The following is a 16195-nucleotide window of genomic DNA, read 5'->3' as shown; positions in this document are numbered from 1 at the left end:
AAAAAAATGCATGAATTCGTTTTCTAATGCGAATACAAAGCACAAAATGCACAATTGAGTATTTTCTTCCATAATTTCAATATTTTCACATTATATTACAGATATAGTTTAAATTTGTTTTAGTCGTATAATGACGACAGCGTACTCATTTTGTTTTTATAAATGGTTTTATTTTGAATTCCAACGGAAGCGAATCCATCCAATCAGCTCACACGCATCCAGGAAGGAAGTGTCGCCCACAAAATACACGAGTCGAACTTCCTTATCTCCTCATCAATTATCCTGTACCTTTTCATTTCGAATAAAAATAAAATTGCGAAAGCTCTCGTATATCGATTCATTCAAGGTAAGATGTTTAGCATTCTTTGAATTAAAAAAGGGAGTTACGTACTACTATTACTAGTAACAGCATCTTGTTGACTTGTTTTGCTTCCTGCACATTTTCAACCCTCAAAATGGTTACATTTGGGAGAAAACAATGTCAACATACAATGAGTACTGCCACATTCAACGTAGTGATATCATTTAAATATTAGATTTGGTTTTCTAGAAACATGATGAAGATTACCTTTGATACACTGGCGTTCACAGTCACATTCACAGAAAATTGACAGATGGACATCTAAAAATTCATGCATTGTTAGAATAAATATAGCATGCAAAATGTACCCAATATGTTTTTAGCAACAATCTACTGGTGAAACGCTAGATTTAATAATGATACGTTTTTGTTTCTCTGTTTAGATGGGATACATGGTAGTCGAGGAGCACAGCTCTACAAAGCTCCACCTGAAGAGAGACCCTGGCATTCGTTCCTGGTCTCTTTGTATTGGTATTTTATTTTTCTTATTTGTATAGTTTGGTTTAATAAATGTAACATTTTCACAGTCAAAAAACAACAACAACTTTTTTTCCCAGGTATGGCAGCTGTTGGGTTGGCGGCAGCCTACTACAGCTCAGGTGTGAAATCTCAATTTTACATCATTTCCTGACTTATAAATATATTGTGAATGACGAAGTTATTTGACATGTTTTCTACACAGATAGCATCTTGTGGAAGCTTTTCTATGTCACCGGATGTCTGTTTGTGGCCATTCAGAACATGGAAGAGTGGGAGGAGGCAGTCTTTGACAAAACTAAGAATCTGATTCACCTCAAGAACATTAGCTTGTACACTTTAGTTCTGACGCTATGGAAAAGGGGCCAAGAGAAAGGTAAGGAACAGCTAGTCACTCCAGAGTGCACAAAGTATATCATTTTGCTTTTCTCCATCCTTTAGTTGTTTTGGACTTGAAGCATCTGCAGGATGTCTGTGTCCAAGAAGAAAAAGTCCGATATTTGGGAAAAGGCTACATGGTGATGTTGCGTCTGGCGACAGGTTTCTCCTACCCGCTGACTCAGAGTGCCACAGTTGGGGGGCGAAGGTAGAGAAAGTGTGTTATTGTGAAAAGTTTCATAAAAGACAATTGAATTTAACGCTGTACTTTTTTTCCCCATGTCAGTGATGTGGAGGCTGTAGCTGCGTTGCTCAAACGCTTTTTGGGGATGGAGGAGCGGCAAGAGCAGAAAGAAATGAGTGAGTGTGCAGAGGAGGAAGCTGATTTTTTGGATAACAGCAGCGAATCCGAGGATGAAGAAGAAAAACCTTGACCTCATCTCATTTGAAAGTAAGTTTGAGATGACGTCATTGCTAAGGGAAAACAATGGCTCAGATAACTATCATGCTTCGATTGCATGTTCATGCTCACTTACAAACCTTATGTACTCTGCGTGCAAATACAGAATTAGAGTATTGGCTTTATAAGAAAATATTCCACTATTATATTGTAGCTTGGGAATGGGATATTTTCTTTCATTTTTTCAGCTTAAAACCAATTGAATGTGCCTTCCTACTGAACAGTTTGCTATTTATTCTCTATGTCAATCAAAAGGGCTCTCCGTGACCAAAAGTAAATTATGCGTGAATTTCTTTAGTGAACCAAAGAGGTGTTTATTCTGAATCAGGGCTGTCTTAAAGTCCAAAGGAGCAAACAAGTTACTTAAAACAACTTGAAATCTTTTTTTTTGTTTTTCCTGCTGTTGGATTTTGGTTTTTTACATTTTTATATGACTGTTTAATGGAATGTTTTGTACACAAAAACCCAATTGTGCTTGTACATTGTCTTTATTAAAATACAATTTACAAAAACACTTAGCAAATGACTTTATGGAGCTATCTCCACTGTGCATGTTGTGATGTCATCTAAAATCCTCTGAAGGGGGGCCATCACGGGGCTAACATGTTCATCTATCCACTCTTGTGCCGTTGAATCTGGATAAAGACTAACCATCTCCTCTCTTACAACATCCACCTTCTGCTGCAACAAAGCCAAATACCTTAGGAGACAAAATCGCAGTATTAGTGATCAGAAGATATTTCACGGGCAAGAAATAATGTCAAAATTGTAACGTGTTTGCTCACATTGATGCTTGACTCTGAATCTGCACAATGATGAGAGGGTTTGCTATCCTTGATCTGTGGTAAGGACTGAACCATCCTCGTACATACCTAAGGTTACACACAAAGACAAAGTCAAGCCGAATATTTTCTTTAGAATATCTTGTATTTACTTACATATTGTTTTCAAAGGACCTTAGATCCTCAAGGCAAAGAAGCGAGTCCAGATCCACAATTGACTCTGCTAGTCTCCTTCCCGGGAACAGGGTGGCATCCTCAAACGTACTTAAACATGACACGAGGCAAAATGAGAATCAACGTGGGAGTCTTTTGACAAAACCAAAGTTAGGGACCTCACCTTCCCATGGCTTCTACCTCCACAGAAGCGATACCCAACATATTAATCGCTTTGTTTTGAACTTCAGGACTAAACTGGCCATGGATGAGTGTTTGGAGACAGGCTGCTAGTGACGGAAGACCCACAGGCATGAGCTCACACAACACGGAGAGGTGGTCATACCTGACATTAGGAAAACACAACTGCAGTTTTGGGTACCTAATGGTGGTATGCTATAAAAAAAATAAATAAATAAAATCCTACCTTTGCCAGCCTGTCATGGCGATACCCCTAATGTTTAAACCAGCGGGCACCGATGCAGCCACTTTTAACCACTGCAAATGGTTATCGACATGTCTCTGTGTGCTGGGTACATTGGTGTAAACACTGGTGGAACCTTTAAAGGAGCTGGCCGCCCATATATCTTGCATACCGGCACTGGAGTACTTCTCCAGCAGCGACACTAGTCAAGAAAGTTGGAGATCCATTGTTAGATATTTTGTTCCGACGTAATCGTCACAAACAAACAGTACCAATTGTTGAGTTGGACCAAGTGTGGCACAGTTCATACCGGTTTTCTTCACATCCAGATTAGGGGTGTAATCCCACAACATTGGTTGGACGAGTCCTACAATACCACTAGCTGTGTCAAGAAGGGCAGAAGAGATATGTTCAATTCTATTATTTATTATAATAAATATATCATTTCTATATACAATAAATTGCTACCAACCTTTCAACGTGTCCTGACTCATATCCCTCATCATATCATCCCACATGATGATGGTCATATGAGGCCACGTTTCCTTGATGTACTTGACCACAGATGCAACGTGACTCAAGAATAGCTGTTCCACGGTGCGTCCGGGTGAAGCCAACCAGACTTTTGAAAGCTCACCCTCACCCAACATGTACACCTTAAGTTAAAAGGGAACATGGGCCTAATTGCTAAAGACAAACAAAAGAATATGCTGTTTACATTACCTCATCTGCACCTATATGCAGTGTCTTTAGACCTGGATGCAGCTTCACCACCTGGCTCAGCATTTCCACCACAATCTTAAATCCTTCTTCCTTATGGGGATTGAGGGTGCCCACACAGTTTGACACCTCTCTCAGGTTCCACATGGGCCTATGCTTCAACACAAACTACATCATAGGGGGAAAAAAGAAGCAAATTATCTACAGTCTGGATTACAATACAAAATCTGTCATACCTCCATATGGCCAAAGGTCTGCACAAGTGGGATGATCTCCATACCTTTAGATTTTGCAACTTTCTGTATGGATAATATCTGATCTCGGCTGCAAACAAGAGTGACCCCCACATTCATAAATGATCTTAACATGCAAAATAAATTCCATTATCCAGTCGAACCTGTATGCACGTTGTGCTGTGGCTTGCAATAGTGTCAGCTCTCCCTCATAAGGAAACATGTCCTCATACTCGACAAGCAGGCCATCTGCACCCAGCCTAGAAAAGCATTCTATCAGCTGCAGGGTGAAGACGAAAAGGCAAATCTGATAAGGGTTTTTACACAGCACAGTCATTTGCATGCGACATCTTACCTGGTAAATGTATTCCACTTTCGGAGGTGCACCTTTCAAATCCAAGTGAACAACCTTCTTACCATTGGGCCACGGTGGATTATTCATACTTGTTTGTGATGGTATTTATAATAGAAATAAGGTTTTGTGTTTTTACGTCTGTGAAAGATCACTCCTCAAGTACGCATGTAAACAAAATATGTCATTTCCGCATCCCTCACTGATGTCCATTTTCATTGGACCACACGTTGTCCAATGAAACAATCGCTTTTTCTTCATACGACCCAATCATGATGTCTAACACGCGCAAAACCGGAAATAGAAAAGGATTCGGGTGCTCGTGGCGCGGCTAAGCAATGTTTATAGAATGATTAGCAATCAAAGCAACCACAATATTCTTTCATGACAGCGTGTTTAGAAAGCAAAACGACAGGCTACAATTTTAATGGCGCCAGTACGACAGCGAAATGCGAAAGGCCTGAATTCTACAGAGATAGGGAAGAAAATCAAAAGGTGAGCCAATAACCTTTTTTCAGCTTTAGTTAACGTCGATACGGTCTTTCTTTGCAGAAATATAATGTTAGTATGACACGTACTGAATTGTTGAATAACATCGTGTGACTTGAATTCAGAACGAGACATTAAACGTTTCAGGTTTCCACATTCCTGTCGGTGACATTAATTCTATCAACAATGATCAACTGGGCCAACGTAGTTCGTGTGCGCATGCGTACGTCGGGTTGCGTTTGAGTGGAAATGGAAATATTGCAATTTATTGTCTGCTGTAATCTATTATACCAGCTTGCAATCATTATTTAAAATTTTAATGGATAGATGGATGGATGTTCCTTGCTTCTATTCATTAAGTTCATTAACAGGCAGGTATTTTCACGTTGTATTATGAGTAGATTATTGTTGTATCTAGAATATAACTTTCCAGAACTGATGCACCTAAAATGAACAATCAATAACTGTCGAAAATTTGACTAGCTGGCTTCTTTTACAGTTAATAGTTTGTAAATCTGATTCTCTCCCCCATCTCTTTTGTCAGGGGCAATGCACTGCGGCAGGGCACTGCTTGGTGGACTTCCAGAAGCCTAACCGCTTTGTTGCTGGTTAGTCTTTGTTTGTGTGGGGCAGCAGCCTGGCTATATGTCACGTCCTTGGATAGTGGCATAACGGAAACATTGGTCAGCCAGCGTGAGCACGTGTCCCCCAAGCCCAGGGTCTTTATCGTCCAGTGCTCAGAAGACTATGAGAACTACAAACGCTACCCAGGTGAGGCTTTTGCTTTGACACCCCTGGAATGACTATGTTGTCAAGAGAGTGTGCATCTGTTGCATGATCAATTAAATGGCATTCAATCAAACAGAATAATTTGTGAAAAAATGGTGGAAATCAATCAATCTGGTAGGGTGTGGTTTTGAAGTTTCCCCAGTGTACACTAGAGGGCAGCAGGTTTGTAAAGGTAGAAAACTGGAGTCCTAATGAGCCTGAACTTGGTGCAATGCTGTAGGCCAGAATTGTGATTTATGAGTGTTAAAAAAAGGGCCACCAACTGTTTTTTTTTTTTTTTTTTTTTTTTTTTACCCAGTCTAATGTTGCAGCTGTTTCACCTTGACACCCGCTGAGGTGTTGTCATTGTCTTGACAGGAGCTGTTGACTCAACCTTGAATAACTGCCACACAAAACTCCCACTTGCCTCTTTTCCCACCTTCATATTCAAGGACTGGTATAATAATAATCTCATGTATCACAAATTCATTGAATGCCCAAATATAAATAATAAACGGATCTCCCTTATTTGGAATTCTCGTTGCAATGCAGCAGACATGTCCAGGTTTGCATTGCCCTCTAGAAATGTTCTACTCTCCACTGCAGCCAACATACACAATGTTGAAATAGGAGATTTAAAGCTACAGTGGAGGAGCCATTTGGACTGAAAGTTCATTAAAATATCACTATAACACATTTCAGCAATAATAAATAGAATAGTGCTGGACCTGGGGAGTAGTTGTAATTTACAATGGACAAAACGGGCAGGAGTCCACCAATGCTTCATGTTGTAATTAATTTGCTCTTAATTTGAAAAGGATGTGATTGTCAAGTAAGAGGGAGATTGCCTAATAAAGATAATGAAGATGTTCCTTTATTTTTCAGGATGCACCCCTCAGAAGTGCGGGCGTGCCGTCGCAGACGGCCTAGTGACGAGGGAGGAAGCTCAGGTCCTAAGGAGGTGAATACTGCTAAACAGAAAACAATCTGTCTGATTTCTATTTGCCATTTATTTTCACTGCGTTGAAGGGACAAGTAAATCATTTTTATTGGTGTTTTTGAAACAGCCTGGCTGAGAGAGGACTTCAACTGGCTGGATCAGAGGGAGGGGTGAGTATATTGCCTAATAAAATGAGATGAACTTTAATTGTTGCACAGTCAGCGCTCCTCTCCACTTATTTTTAATGTTTCTTCTCATGAATGATGTTCTTGGAACACATTTTGAAATTGCAAATACCTGCATGGAAACAGAACACCATTTGGCCCAATTATGTCCATAGTGGTTTTTAGCTATTTCTCGGCATTAAACAGTCCTAGATTATTATCCTAAAAAAAAAATGTATAGGTTTTTTTCCCCTCAGTGCTAAATGTTTTTTTTTTTTTTTTTTTTTTCCCCCTTAAAAGGCCTCCATCTTGGATCTGCACTCAGGAGCATTGTCAATGGGGCCACAATTTGTCAACATTTACAGGTGGGACACTATTGCGAGCATAACATCTTTTTTTATGATATTACTGGAATGTCTTGCGTAATGTGGAAATGGGTTCTCTCAAGTTGTCATCAGTCTGGCTCATATTGCTTTTTGAGTTTTGGTCTCCAGGTTGTTACCCAAGAGCCCATCCGTTTGCCATGAACTGGCAATGAAATTTGATTCCTCTTGGGAGCAGCGGCTTCTTCCTTGCATTCTTGTCCACATACAATCGTGTTAGTCAAACTCACAGACTCCTTGGTAATGATGATTCCAGATATTTTGGCGAACAGATCCAGGATGTGTTCACAGAAGAGGATTTTCAACTTTACAGGTGAACAATTGCTATTGTTATTTTAAAGCAACTAGGCTTTTATTTGACAGTCTTCAAATTTGTATTATTAGTCATTGGTTATTATTTATTTATGATAATAATGAATCATTAAATTATGAATAATTGTTTTTCTTTTATTTAATATACAGCTTTGTTAACCACGTTCATGTTTTTTTCATTTTTAGAGACGTACGCAAGCGAATCCAATCCGTAATTGCTGAGGCGTTTGATTTGGACCAAACACTGATGTACCTCACCAAGCCCACCTTCTTCTCCAGGATCAATTCTACAATAGCTAAGACCCAACATGACGAGTACTGGCACCCGCACATTGATAAGGTATTTAATGTTAATGTTGGCTCTGAGGCTCTTTAAAAAGCAAGAGGTGAAAATGCAATGACTCTATAGACTTTCTGCTTTTATTCATCTGCATATTTAGCATTAAATCATGTTGGAGGCCTCCTTTTAATTTGTTTGGCAAATGTATTTCTCGGGGCCAATATCTTGCAAAGGTTCAAATTGAGAATTCACTTATTTCTTCATTATTTAAAAACTACAATAATGAGACTGTATATTCCGGTTGGATTGCCATTTGGCGTATTTGCAGTGTTATATTGGTTTTGTGTGGCCCTATCAATATTGGTCGTGTCATTTATTCTTGCTGGATATGGGTGACAGAAAGAATTGAACCGGGAAGGATTTGCCTTCCCTGCGCTGTTTTTTTTTTGGAGGGGTAATTGCTACACCCCCCCACCCTCATTAAAATGTAAATTGACTGACATTTTTGATAGCATATTTCTTTCCCATCGATCATGCAGTGATTAGTGTGTCACAGCCCAAATTGTATTTTGACGCAATTCAAAGTGTGTTTTGTTCATAGCAAGGAAAGACGTACAGTACAAGTAAACTTTTGGTCATGCTCGGCGAGCTATTTTACGTTGCCTGTTTCGGGCTCTAGACTATCAATTTGTGTGACAAATAATTTTACAGATTGTAATGAAATATTTTCAATAAAAATTCTTTTCCGTTTTTTTTTTTTCCCCAGGTGACTTATGGCTCATTTGATTACACATCCCTTCTGTACCTTTCTGACTATGGCTCTGACTTCACTGGAGGAAGATTTGTCTTTATGGACCAAAATGGCAATAAGACAGTGGAACCAAAGGCAGGTAAATAGCAACTGTTCATTCATATTAATTGAGACGTAATCCATTAGGATTACAATGGTAATCAAGTAGTGCTCATGAGAGAATGATTATAGTGAATATCTAATAGTGTGAGCGTAATCTTGCTAAGTGATGTACTGCCTCATACGGTTTCGAGGTGCAGGTCAAACGGTCTTATTGCATGACGTGGAAGGGGAGGGAGGCATTACATCCATCATAATAATTTGGGCATTATTATAAATGACGTTGCATTGAATTCACTTGAGAACAGACTGAAGTCAAACACTGTGCAGTCATTGTTGTGACCTCAGCAGCGTGTTGAAAGTTTGCCCCATGCTGTGCTGAAGCAGTTTGTTGTACATCACAAGCCCACGCTTTGCTTTTATCCATGCCCAACTATTTTTATATACTACATCATCATTTTGTGGTATTTTATTTATTTTTATTATTAAGTACATGGCACAAATTTCTTTTGACTGACCTTGAATTTATAAACAACTTTATTGTACTTTTTACTGTATCCATATTTTAAAACTACGCACAAATGAAGTTCAATATTTAATGTGAATACTTTCCAGGGTGTACTTTTTTATTCAACGGTGAAATAGATTTTTCAGAATTTATCATTTTCAAGTCACCAAAATGCAAATGGTCACAAGCCTGGTGAAGTTTAAATGAATGACGGTTAAGTCAATTGAATGAATTCTTATTTATGCCATGAAAAGAATCCACAAAGGTATTCCTTTCCAATTTTTGAGACATCTTGTTGACAGTTTCCTAAAGTAGAACACGGCAATCCCAAACCTTGCCACACATACTTGTCGACGACAACCTGCTTTCGAATTCTGAGCCTGACTTATGACAGAACTGTCAAAGAATCCGCTCCATGATGCGTTTATTTAGAGACATCACTAAAACATCTCGCACACATTTTGCAGTAGCCTAGCTTTTTTTTCTTCTTCTTCTTCTTGTTCACCTCATTGACAGTACATGATTGCCCCTTATGTTTGGACTTTGCAGGGGGTTGATTTGGATCGGTGATTAAGTCCCTGAGATAATCATGTCTCTTTGTGATACTGTGTCATTCAGGAGCGTGTGGGAGATAGAATACCTGAATGATCGGTGGATGGACTCACTAGGGATGTTCAATATCATATTTTCTACCAATACCAGTTTCAAAAATAAATTCTATTCAACCAGTGACAGATCATTTTAAAGAAAAAAAATATATATATATAGGATTCCTCTTGAAAATGGCATGGAATTAATTTTTATCTTTGTCTTTTCCATTTGTTGATTACAAAACATTTTGTAGAGAACACAATGAAATGACTTTTTACTTGTTACTTTACTCAGAGAAAAATATCTCCCCATAAGGCACGCTCACGCTGGGCCGTAACTGTTGAGGAGAGATTGTATTGATTGCGTAATGTCTCGACATCATTTCTGTCTGCAGTTTGATGTCAACCAAAATCACAGCAAAATAGCTTATTGATTGTTTAAATCAGCCATCATGTCAATAGGCCAAACACAAAGTGCACAATAGGTGAAATAGTTTTGAGTAAAGCATTTTTTTTTTTTTTATTGTCAAGTAGTTATTTTTATAGTTTATATTCAAGATTTGAAAAGTTCATTTTCTGGCATCATAAAGTCCTTACACGCTTGCATGAATGTCTCTGCCCATCTATTTTTTTTTCCTCCAGCAGCCTAAACTAATGTCAGTCAGTAAAAGAATGATTGTAAATGGGACATTGACCCCCCAAGTTATCGAAATGAAAGTCATCTTTGTGAACCAGTACACTTCCAATGGCCCTGAACTAATATTCTTACACAAATATTTCAGGACACTGAAGCAGCAAAGTCATCAAGGCCGAGCTAAGCCATTAAAAAGGCTTCGGAAATTAATTTCACCTTGCTGAGTCAACTGTGCGACCACACTTTTACCTGCGGTGGAAGAAAATTCACACATTCTTTCCATTTTTTTAAGCAGGTGCTGAAAGACTTTATTGTGTGAAGTCACAATCAACTAAATACTTTGGTATGTCCAATCATAATATAATTTCCCGCCTCCTACAAATCCCCCTGAATTACCCGCCATTGTCATCGCTAAGCGGAGCGTGTTGTATCTTGCCAATTCTTTCGAAGCAGTATTACGATATTTGCAGCTAATTGCGTCCTTGAAAATGCCTTCCTTTCAACAACATCAAACTATGACTTACTTCCATGTGAATTCCATCTCAACATTGCGCAAAAAAAAAAAAGAAAATAGACAGTACACTTCCCCCTAACTGCAGCTCACAAAGTGAAACCATAAAAGTCAAATCAAGAAATATTCCCTGAAGAGGAAATATGACAAACTGGGAAAGGTTTTTTTCCCCATCTTTGAGCAATGAGTCACTGCACACAGCAGACAAGGAGCACTTCTCCAACACTAAAGAGCTTCCTTGTTATTTAAAAAAATGAAAAATTGACAGAAAAATCGGTCATTCACAAGTTCACTCAAGCAATGACGTCCATAAAAGATGTCAGACTTACCATCCTTGTAAAAATCAAATAAAAAAGCCAAAGCAAATGAATCTCCGGCCACTTTTCTATTTGTAGCTGTTTGGTGCTCCAACTTCTCAGTGATTGCTATCGGTCTGGGCCATTAAGTTCTCTTCCCAAAAGTGTTAAAGGTTAAAAAGGTTTTTTGTCCCGCTTCCTTAAAAGTGTCATTTTTATCCCCCCCCCTCCGTTTCCCGTTCTCCTTGCCAAGGTCGAGTGTCTTTTTTCTCCTCCGGCTCTGAGAACCTCCACCGTGTGGAGAAGGTGACTTGGGGTACCCGATACGCCATCACGGTGTCCTTTACGTGCGACCCTACACAAGCCATCGCCGACCCTGCGTTGCCCTGAGGCAGCCATGGGCGACGGGATGGACATCACAGTCCTCCCTTTCAGTCGAGCCCTGCGGAATGCAAGTGGTGAAAGATGAAGGACGAAAAAAAAAAAAAAAATCATTTGTTGCTACTTTGACTTCCTTCTGTGGGTGCAGAGTGGTGCAACTTCAATTCACATGATCTTTACGGTGTTTGAATCTTATTTACTGTGCAGTATTATTACTTTGAATGAAGTTCAAGTGTTAAGGGCATTTATGTTCCATTCAGGATCCCAAACAAGTGACTGTTTTGTGTGACTTTTAATATTTAATGAAGAGATGGCCAACAAATATGGGGGAAAGATAAGTCTTTTGCTGAAACCTATAAGCCGCGTTCCTGTCTATCATGTATTGTCTATCGACTCGTTTATAGGCCAAATCATTATTTAGCGTTCAACACAAGGCTGTTTCATTTTTGCCTATCAGATAGGCATTTTTTGTCAATGTGACAGATTAACTGAGTTTCAAATGCATATCCATAAAAGTTCAACTTTCAGTCAAATGTTTTCTAACTGTCATTGCGTTTCAATTATTTTCTATGGACTTTTTCCCCTGAGCAATTTTGATAAAGCCAAACGTTTTGCGCTATATTTGCGGCAAGAAATCGAAGGCATTTTGAAGTACCGACAAATACCTCCTGATTTGTCCGTCTAGAAATGAACGCCAGTTTGCATTCTTACCTAGAAATCAAGTTGTGAACAAATGATTGTTAACCTGTGATTATTTGAAACTATATGAAGACAAAATTTGTTTTTCACTCTTTTAATAAATCTTTGCTTCTTCTCCAATCCCTGTCTGTGTTTGATAACATTTGCAATATCGCCACCAAATACAGTATTCACCAATTGTTTTTTTCTTTTATATATTCAATATTTTTCGGTGGCTTTAGCCCCCCCGTTGAAATATCCCCCCCAGATGCCAGGCCAGATAATTTACTTTTGGGTATTTTCTGGTGCTTCCTTAATTTTATTAACGCTATGTAAGGAGGCAAAGGAGGTTTTGGCACTGAGCTCCCCCAGCCAGAAATTGACAACATAATGAATGTGACTGTAGCAAAGAAGAGGCTGCTTTTTTCACCTCTGTGCTTTGTGAGTACACAAAGCACTCAGAGATAGGTGGCAATGAATTTATTCATGAGTCTGTACACTAACAGTTCAAGTGTATCTGGGACATTGACTTTTTAAAATGTAATTTAGCTAGTATTCGTAGACAAGTTCAAATGAGGGCTGAAGCAGATCGCTGTTGCCTTGGTGACTTAACATCCAATTATGTTCAAATAATCTTTGCAAGTACCACTATAAATTTTTCTATTAAGTGACTCTCGCAGAAAATGATCCCCAAAGCCATATTACCAAGTTTATTAGCTGCAACCGTCCATTTTGATACCAAGTTTGATGGGGAAATAATATTCCAATTAGTAGAGCACACATCAACTATTTCAGTCTTATTTCCATTTAAATAATATGTTCATGTTGTCTCGCTTGGATTTATGAATTATTCACTCAGAAATGAAGGGAAAGTTAACCAAATAAATATTAGCTCCACTTCCAATTTCTGAGTGAGTTCCAGCTACAAAAAAAAAAAACCTTACTTGTTAAAATCTTAAATTATTGTGCATAACAGTGTATATTCTTTTGTTTTTTTTTTATTATTAAGATATTTTATATACTGTATTGGATAAGATGTTTTAGTGTGTATTTTCCTGTTCTATCACGTTTCCTCTATTTGTCATTTCTAGTCCAATTTTGTGGCTGTATTATAAAGAAAATGAATCAATCAAATGTTTCATGAACTGAATTATATCACAATAGCTTTACCATACTACCCTTTGCACGTTTCCCTGCACAATGACAATCCAAACTCTGAGGTTTGTTTTAAAAATAATGCCTCTTTGAGTATTTCGATGCTTAAAAGAACAGGTGTCTGTTTGAGATGATAATACATTAATAAGGCCGATTCAAGTAAACAAGCTTCTTTCATTAAAACCATATCAATTAAACGTGAGACTCATTTGAGCATTAGTTGCTTGTCCATAAAGAACATCATGAACAGGATGTGCCTCAGGTTATTCCCTGACCAAATCTTTTTCCATCAATATAGCCACACATTGTTTGGAAAATGATGTATAGTGGGAAAAGTCGTCTCAGCAGCAACTTGACATTGGCTCTATGCAACAACTTTTCCACCTACCTCTTGTGCTTCCTCAAAAGCCTCCCTTCCCTTCCCTCCACTTGACTTCCCAGTGGTTCCCACATCACTTGAACGTCCCCATGACGAACGTCTCTGACGTAAACTCCAAATGATTACTGGAAGATGCTGGTCTACCCCAAGAATACAGGCTGGGTGGCCGCTGCTTAAACGATGAGGTGTACCTGTAGAAGCTCCTGTTTTGTTTTGTTTTTAAATAGTGGAACAACAACAAAAATGCGAGACTATAGTCAATCAATCGGAAATGCACAAATGTGAATTAATGCTTGGTTCTCAATTAATTCTTGCTTCTCTAATATATGTATTTTTCAGTAGGTATCGTCTTGTTTTGTATCTAGTCTTGCTTAACATGAACACAGAAAGCATGTTTTCTCCGGTGATGTAAATATGAATGTAATTTTACAATGAATCCCATCCATTCACTCAATGATGGATTCCTGGAAAAATGGGAAATATCCCAAATGATCTGGGGGGCAGTGCCCCCACAGCCCCCCTCTCTAGCTCCGCCTGTGGTGATCAAGTCAAACTTCACTCCAATTCCCAGTTGACTTTTAAACTAATGGCAAATGATAATAAATTCCAACGAATCCAAAGACTTGGCATACATACTTGTGTCTGTTCTTCAGGTACTCCCTGTAGTTCTTCGTGAGGAGCGTGTAGAGGAAAGGGTTAATACAGCTGTTGCTGTAGGTGAGGCTGGCCACCAGGTAGTTGATACAGGTGTGCGTCCTCGAGGCCAGGCTCAGCGGCTTGCCGTGGTAGAGAGGCAGCAGCTGCCAGATCCAAAAGGGCAGAAAACACGCCCAGAACACCAACACGATGGTGAAGATCATAAGAAGCACCTTTTGTTTCGGCGTGCGCTTTGCGCCTTTGCTGATCACCGATGAGTTGCGCTGGGATTCCAAATAGGTGCGCGCCAGCTTGACGTACAGGTAACCGATAATGAGACCCGGCGCCATGATGCTGGTACCGAACAGAACCGTCACGTAGACTTTGTAGGCGAGCGGCGCCCATGTGGGCGCGCACATTCTTTTCACTTTCCCGTCCGGCGATTCGGCGCTCGTCTCGGCAACCATGACCATCATGGGCACGGTGAGGAGCAAGGAGAGGAGCCACACGCCCCACGCCAGAGCTTTGCGGTAACTCTTGGAGCGGCGCACCGTGTCCAGAGGCTTGGTGACGGCCAGGTAGCGCTCGGAGCACATGACCGTCAGCGTAAAGATGCTTGCGTGCATGGTGAAGAGATCGAGGCTGAGCAGGACGCGGCAGCCCACGTCGCCAAAGTACCAGTCCTTTAGGAAGTAGGTGGACACCACGAAAGGGATGGTGGACAGGTAGAGCAGGTCAGCAAGAGCCAGGTTGATGATGGAGATGTACATGGAGGTCGCGAAGCGGATGGAGTGACACATCACCACCAACGTGTACACGTTCCCGGACACCCCGACGATGTACACGACGGACAGGAGGGTCCCAAAAGTGGAGGTGATGACGAGTTCCTCATCGGCTGTCGGCGGAGCAGCACTCAAAAAAGACTTATTTGTCCTCCTCTCCATGTCTCCCCCGTTGCTTTGCGCACCGGAGAAGTTTTTGGAAAGATGCGCTCGTTTTGTTCGCAGCCTGTGTCTCCCGTCCGTCGCTTATCAGCCTGCAAGATCGCAGCAGGCTGCACACTGCAGTTTCGCTCCTGACGTCATCACCGTAACATTCGGAAGGAAAATCTGGCAACACTCGCACGATTTCATGGAATCCAGCACAAACCTCCAGCAGCTAACCTTGAGAGGTTCACAAGTGAATTTCCTCCAAGGGATTAATTACAGTATTACAAATAAGAGAATCGAAAAACGAAAAATCTTTTTAAGTATTTTATTTTGTTTAGCTTTTGTATCTACATTTATTTTGAAACATATTTTCTGTGCACACCAACAGTTTAAACAACTGTCCATTTATTAAAAATGGATGTATTTTAATGATCCTGTTCTTTTGAAAAGTCATGCAAAATGCTGGATCTATATGTCACTTATTAGCTGGATGTGCAACTGTGGTTGTATAGATTGTGATATTTTGTGAAAATGCAGTCCACTACTGGAATTTGCCCTCACATCTGTGCAGGAAAAACACAACCTATGAGGACCAAAGAGGACAGGACAAGATTAGCGGGCCAAGCAGTGATCAAACTCTTGTTAAATGAAGCGCAGCACACACCTGGCACTTGTTAAAGTGCCGCAGATAAAACCCAAATAAAGTTCAGATGTTCCTGGCTTTTCCAGATATGTTTTGCTTTCTTGCCTTATCTAAGGCCTGCATTGGCTAGAAATTCCTGCAACGCCTTCCGTGCTTCTTGGAAGCCTCCTTGACCAGTTTTCTTCCAGTTCTTGGCCTATTTTCTCCACCTAAGCCTAACATAAGATTTCTTCATTTGAAGTCATCTAGTATTAATTTGTCCAGCTCAAGAAAGCTTCCCATGAGTTTGCTGTAAAATTCAGACATTGTGTTTGAATAGGTGCTCTATA

The 16195-nt window shown here is 39.8% G+C and overlaps 4 protein-coding genes across 5 annotated transcripts; 2 read left to right on the top strand and 2 right to left on the bottom strand.

Moving 5' to 3' along the window:
- The first annotated feature begins 213 nt into the window (after positions 1-213).
- LOC119138713 (cytochrome b-245 chaperone 1 homolog) lies at positions 214-1760 on the top strand. 2 transcript variants are annotated; one of them, XM_037279034.1, is made up of 6 exons: positions 214-346; positions 745-832; positions 919-960; positions 1044-1214; positions 1280-1424; positions 1503-1760. In XM_037279034.1, exons 2-6 carry the CDS (start codon positions 745-747, stop codon positions 1648-1650), a joined length of 594 nt encoding a protein of 197 aa, XP_037134929.1. In that variant the 5' UTR covers positions 214-346; the 3' UTR covers positions 1651-1760. The 2 variants fall into 2 exon arrangements, with proteins under 2 accessions (XP_037134929.1, XP_037134930.1); XM_037279035.1 differs by having other exon boundaries at positions 214-353.
- Positions 1761-1916: 156 nt separating this feature from the next.
- Positions 1917-4538, bottom strand: hexdc (hexosaminidase (glycosyl hydrolase family 20, catalytic domain) containing). Its single transcript, XM_037278879.1, has 11 exons — positions 4344-4538; positions 4153-4268; positions 3992-4079; positions 3759-3923; positions 3508-3691; positions 3346-3417; positions 3039-3237; positions 2796-2957; positions 2615-2722; positions 2462-2548; positions 1917-2376 (listed from the first exon to the last, which is right to left on the bottom strand). The coding sequence occupies exons 1-11, from the start codon at positions 4428-4430 to the stop codon at positions 2205-2207; spliced, it is 1440 nt and encodes a 479-aa protein (XP_037134774.1). The 5' UTR covers positions 4431-4538; the 3' UTR covers positions 1917-2204.
- Positions 4539-4619: 81 nt separating this feature from the next.
- Positions 4620-12265, top strand: uts2r2 (urotensin-2 receptor 2). The gene is made up of 9 exons (XM_037278982.1): positions 4620-4835; positions 5374-5600; positions 6483-6558; positions 6665-6707; positions 7002-7066; positions 7341-7397; positions 7583-7736; positions 8443-8566; positions 11319-12265. The coding sequence occupies exons 1-9, from the start codon at positions 4768-4770 to the stop codon at positions 11453-11455; spliced, it is 951 nt and encodes a 316-aa protein (XP_037134877.1). The 5' UTR covers positions 4620-4767; the 3' UTR covers positions 11456-12265.
- Positions 12266-13266: 1001 nt separating this feature from the next.
- On the bottom strand, positions 13267-15341 carry LOC119138664 (urotensin-2 receptor). Its single transcript, XM_037278965.1, has 2 exons — positions 14295-15341; positions 13267-13861 (listed from the first exon to the last, which is right to left on the bottom strand). Exons 1-2 carry the CDS (start codon positions 15236-15238, stop codon positions 13732-13734), a joined length of 1074 nt encoding a protein of 357 aa, XP_037134860.1. The 5' UTR covers positions 15239-15341; the 3' UTR covers positions 13267-13731.
- Positions 15342-16195: the final 854 nt, after the last annotated feature.

The sequence above is a fragment of the Syngnathus acus genome, chromosome 19 (assembly GCF_901709675.1).
Source record: "Syngnathus acus chromosome 19, fSynAcu1.2, whole genome shotgun sequence".
In the NCBI taxonomy this organism is placed as follows: domain Eukaryota; kingdom Metazoa; phylum Chordata; class Actinopteri; order Syngnathiformes; family Syngnathidae; genus Syngnathus; species Syngnathus acus.
Note: the sequence above shows the minus strand (reverse complement) of the source record. Positions and strands in the feature narration are given on the sequence as shown.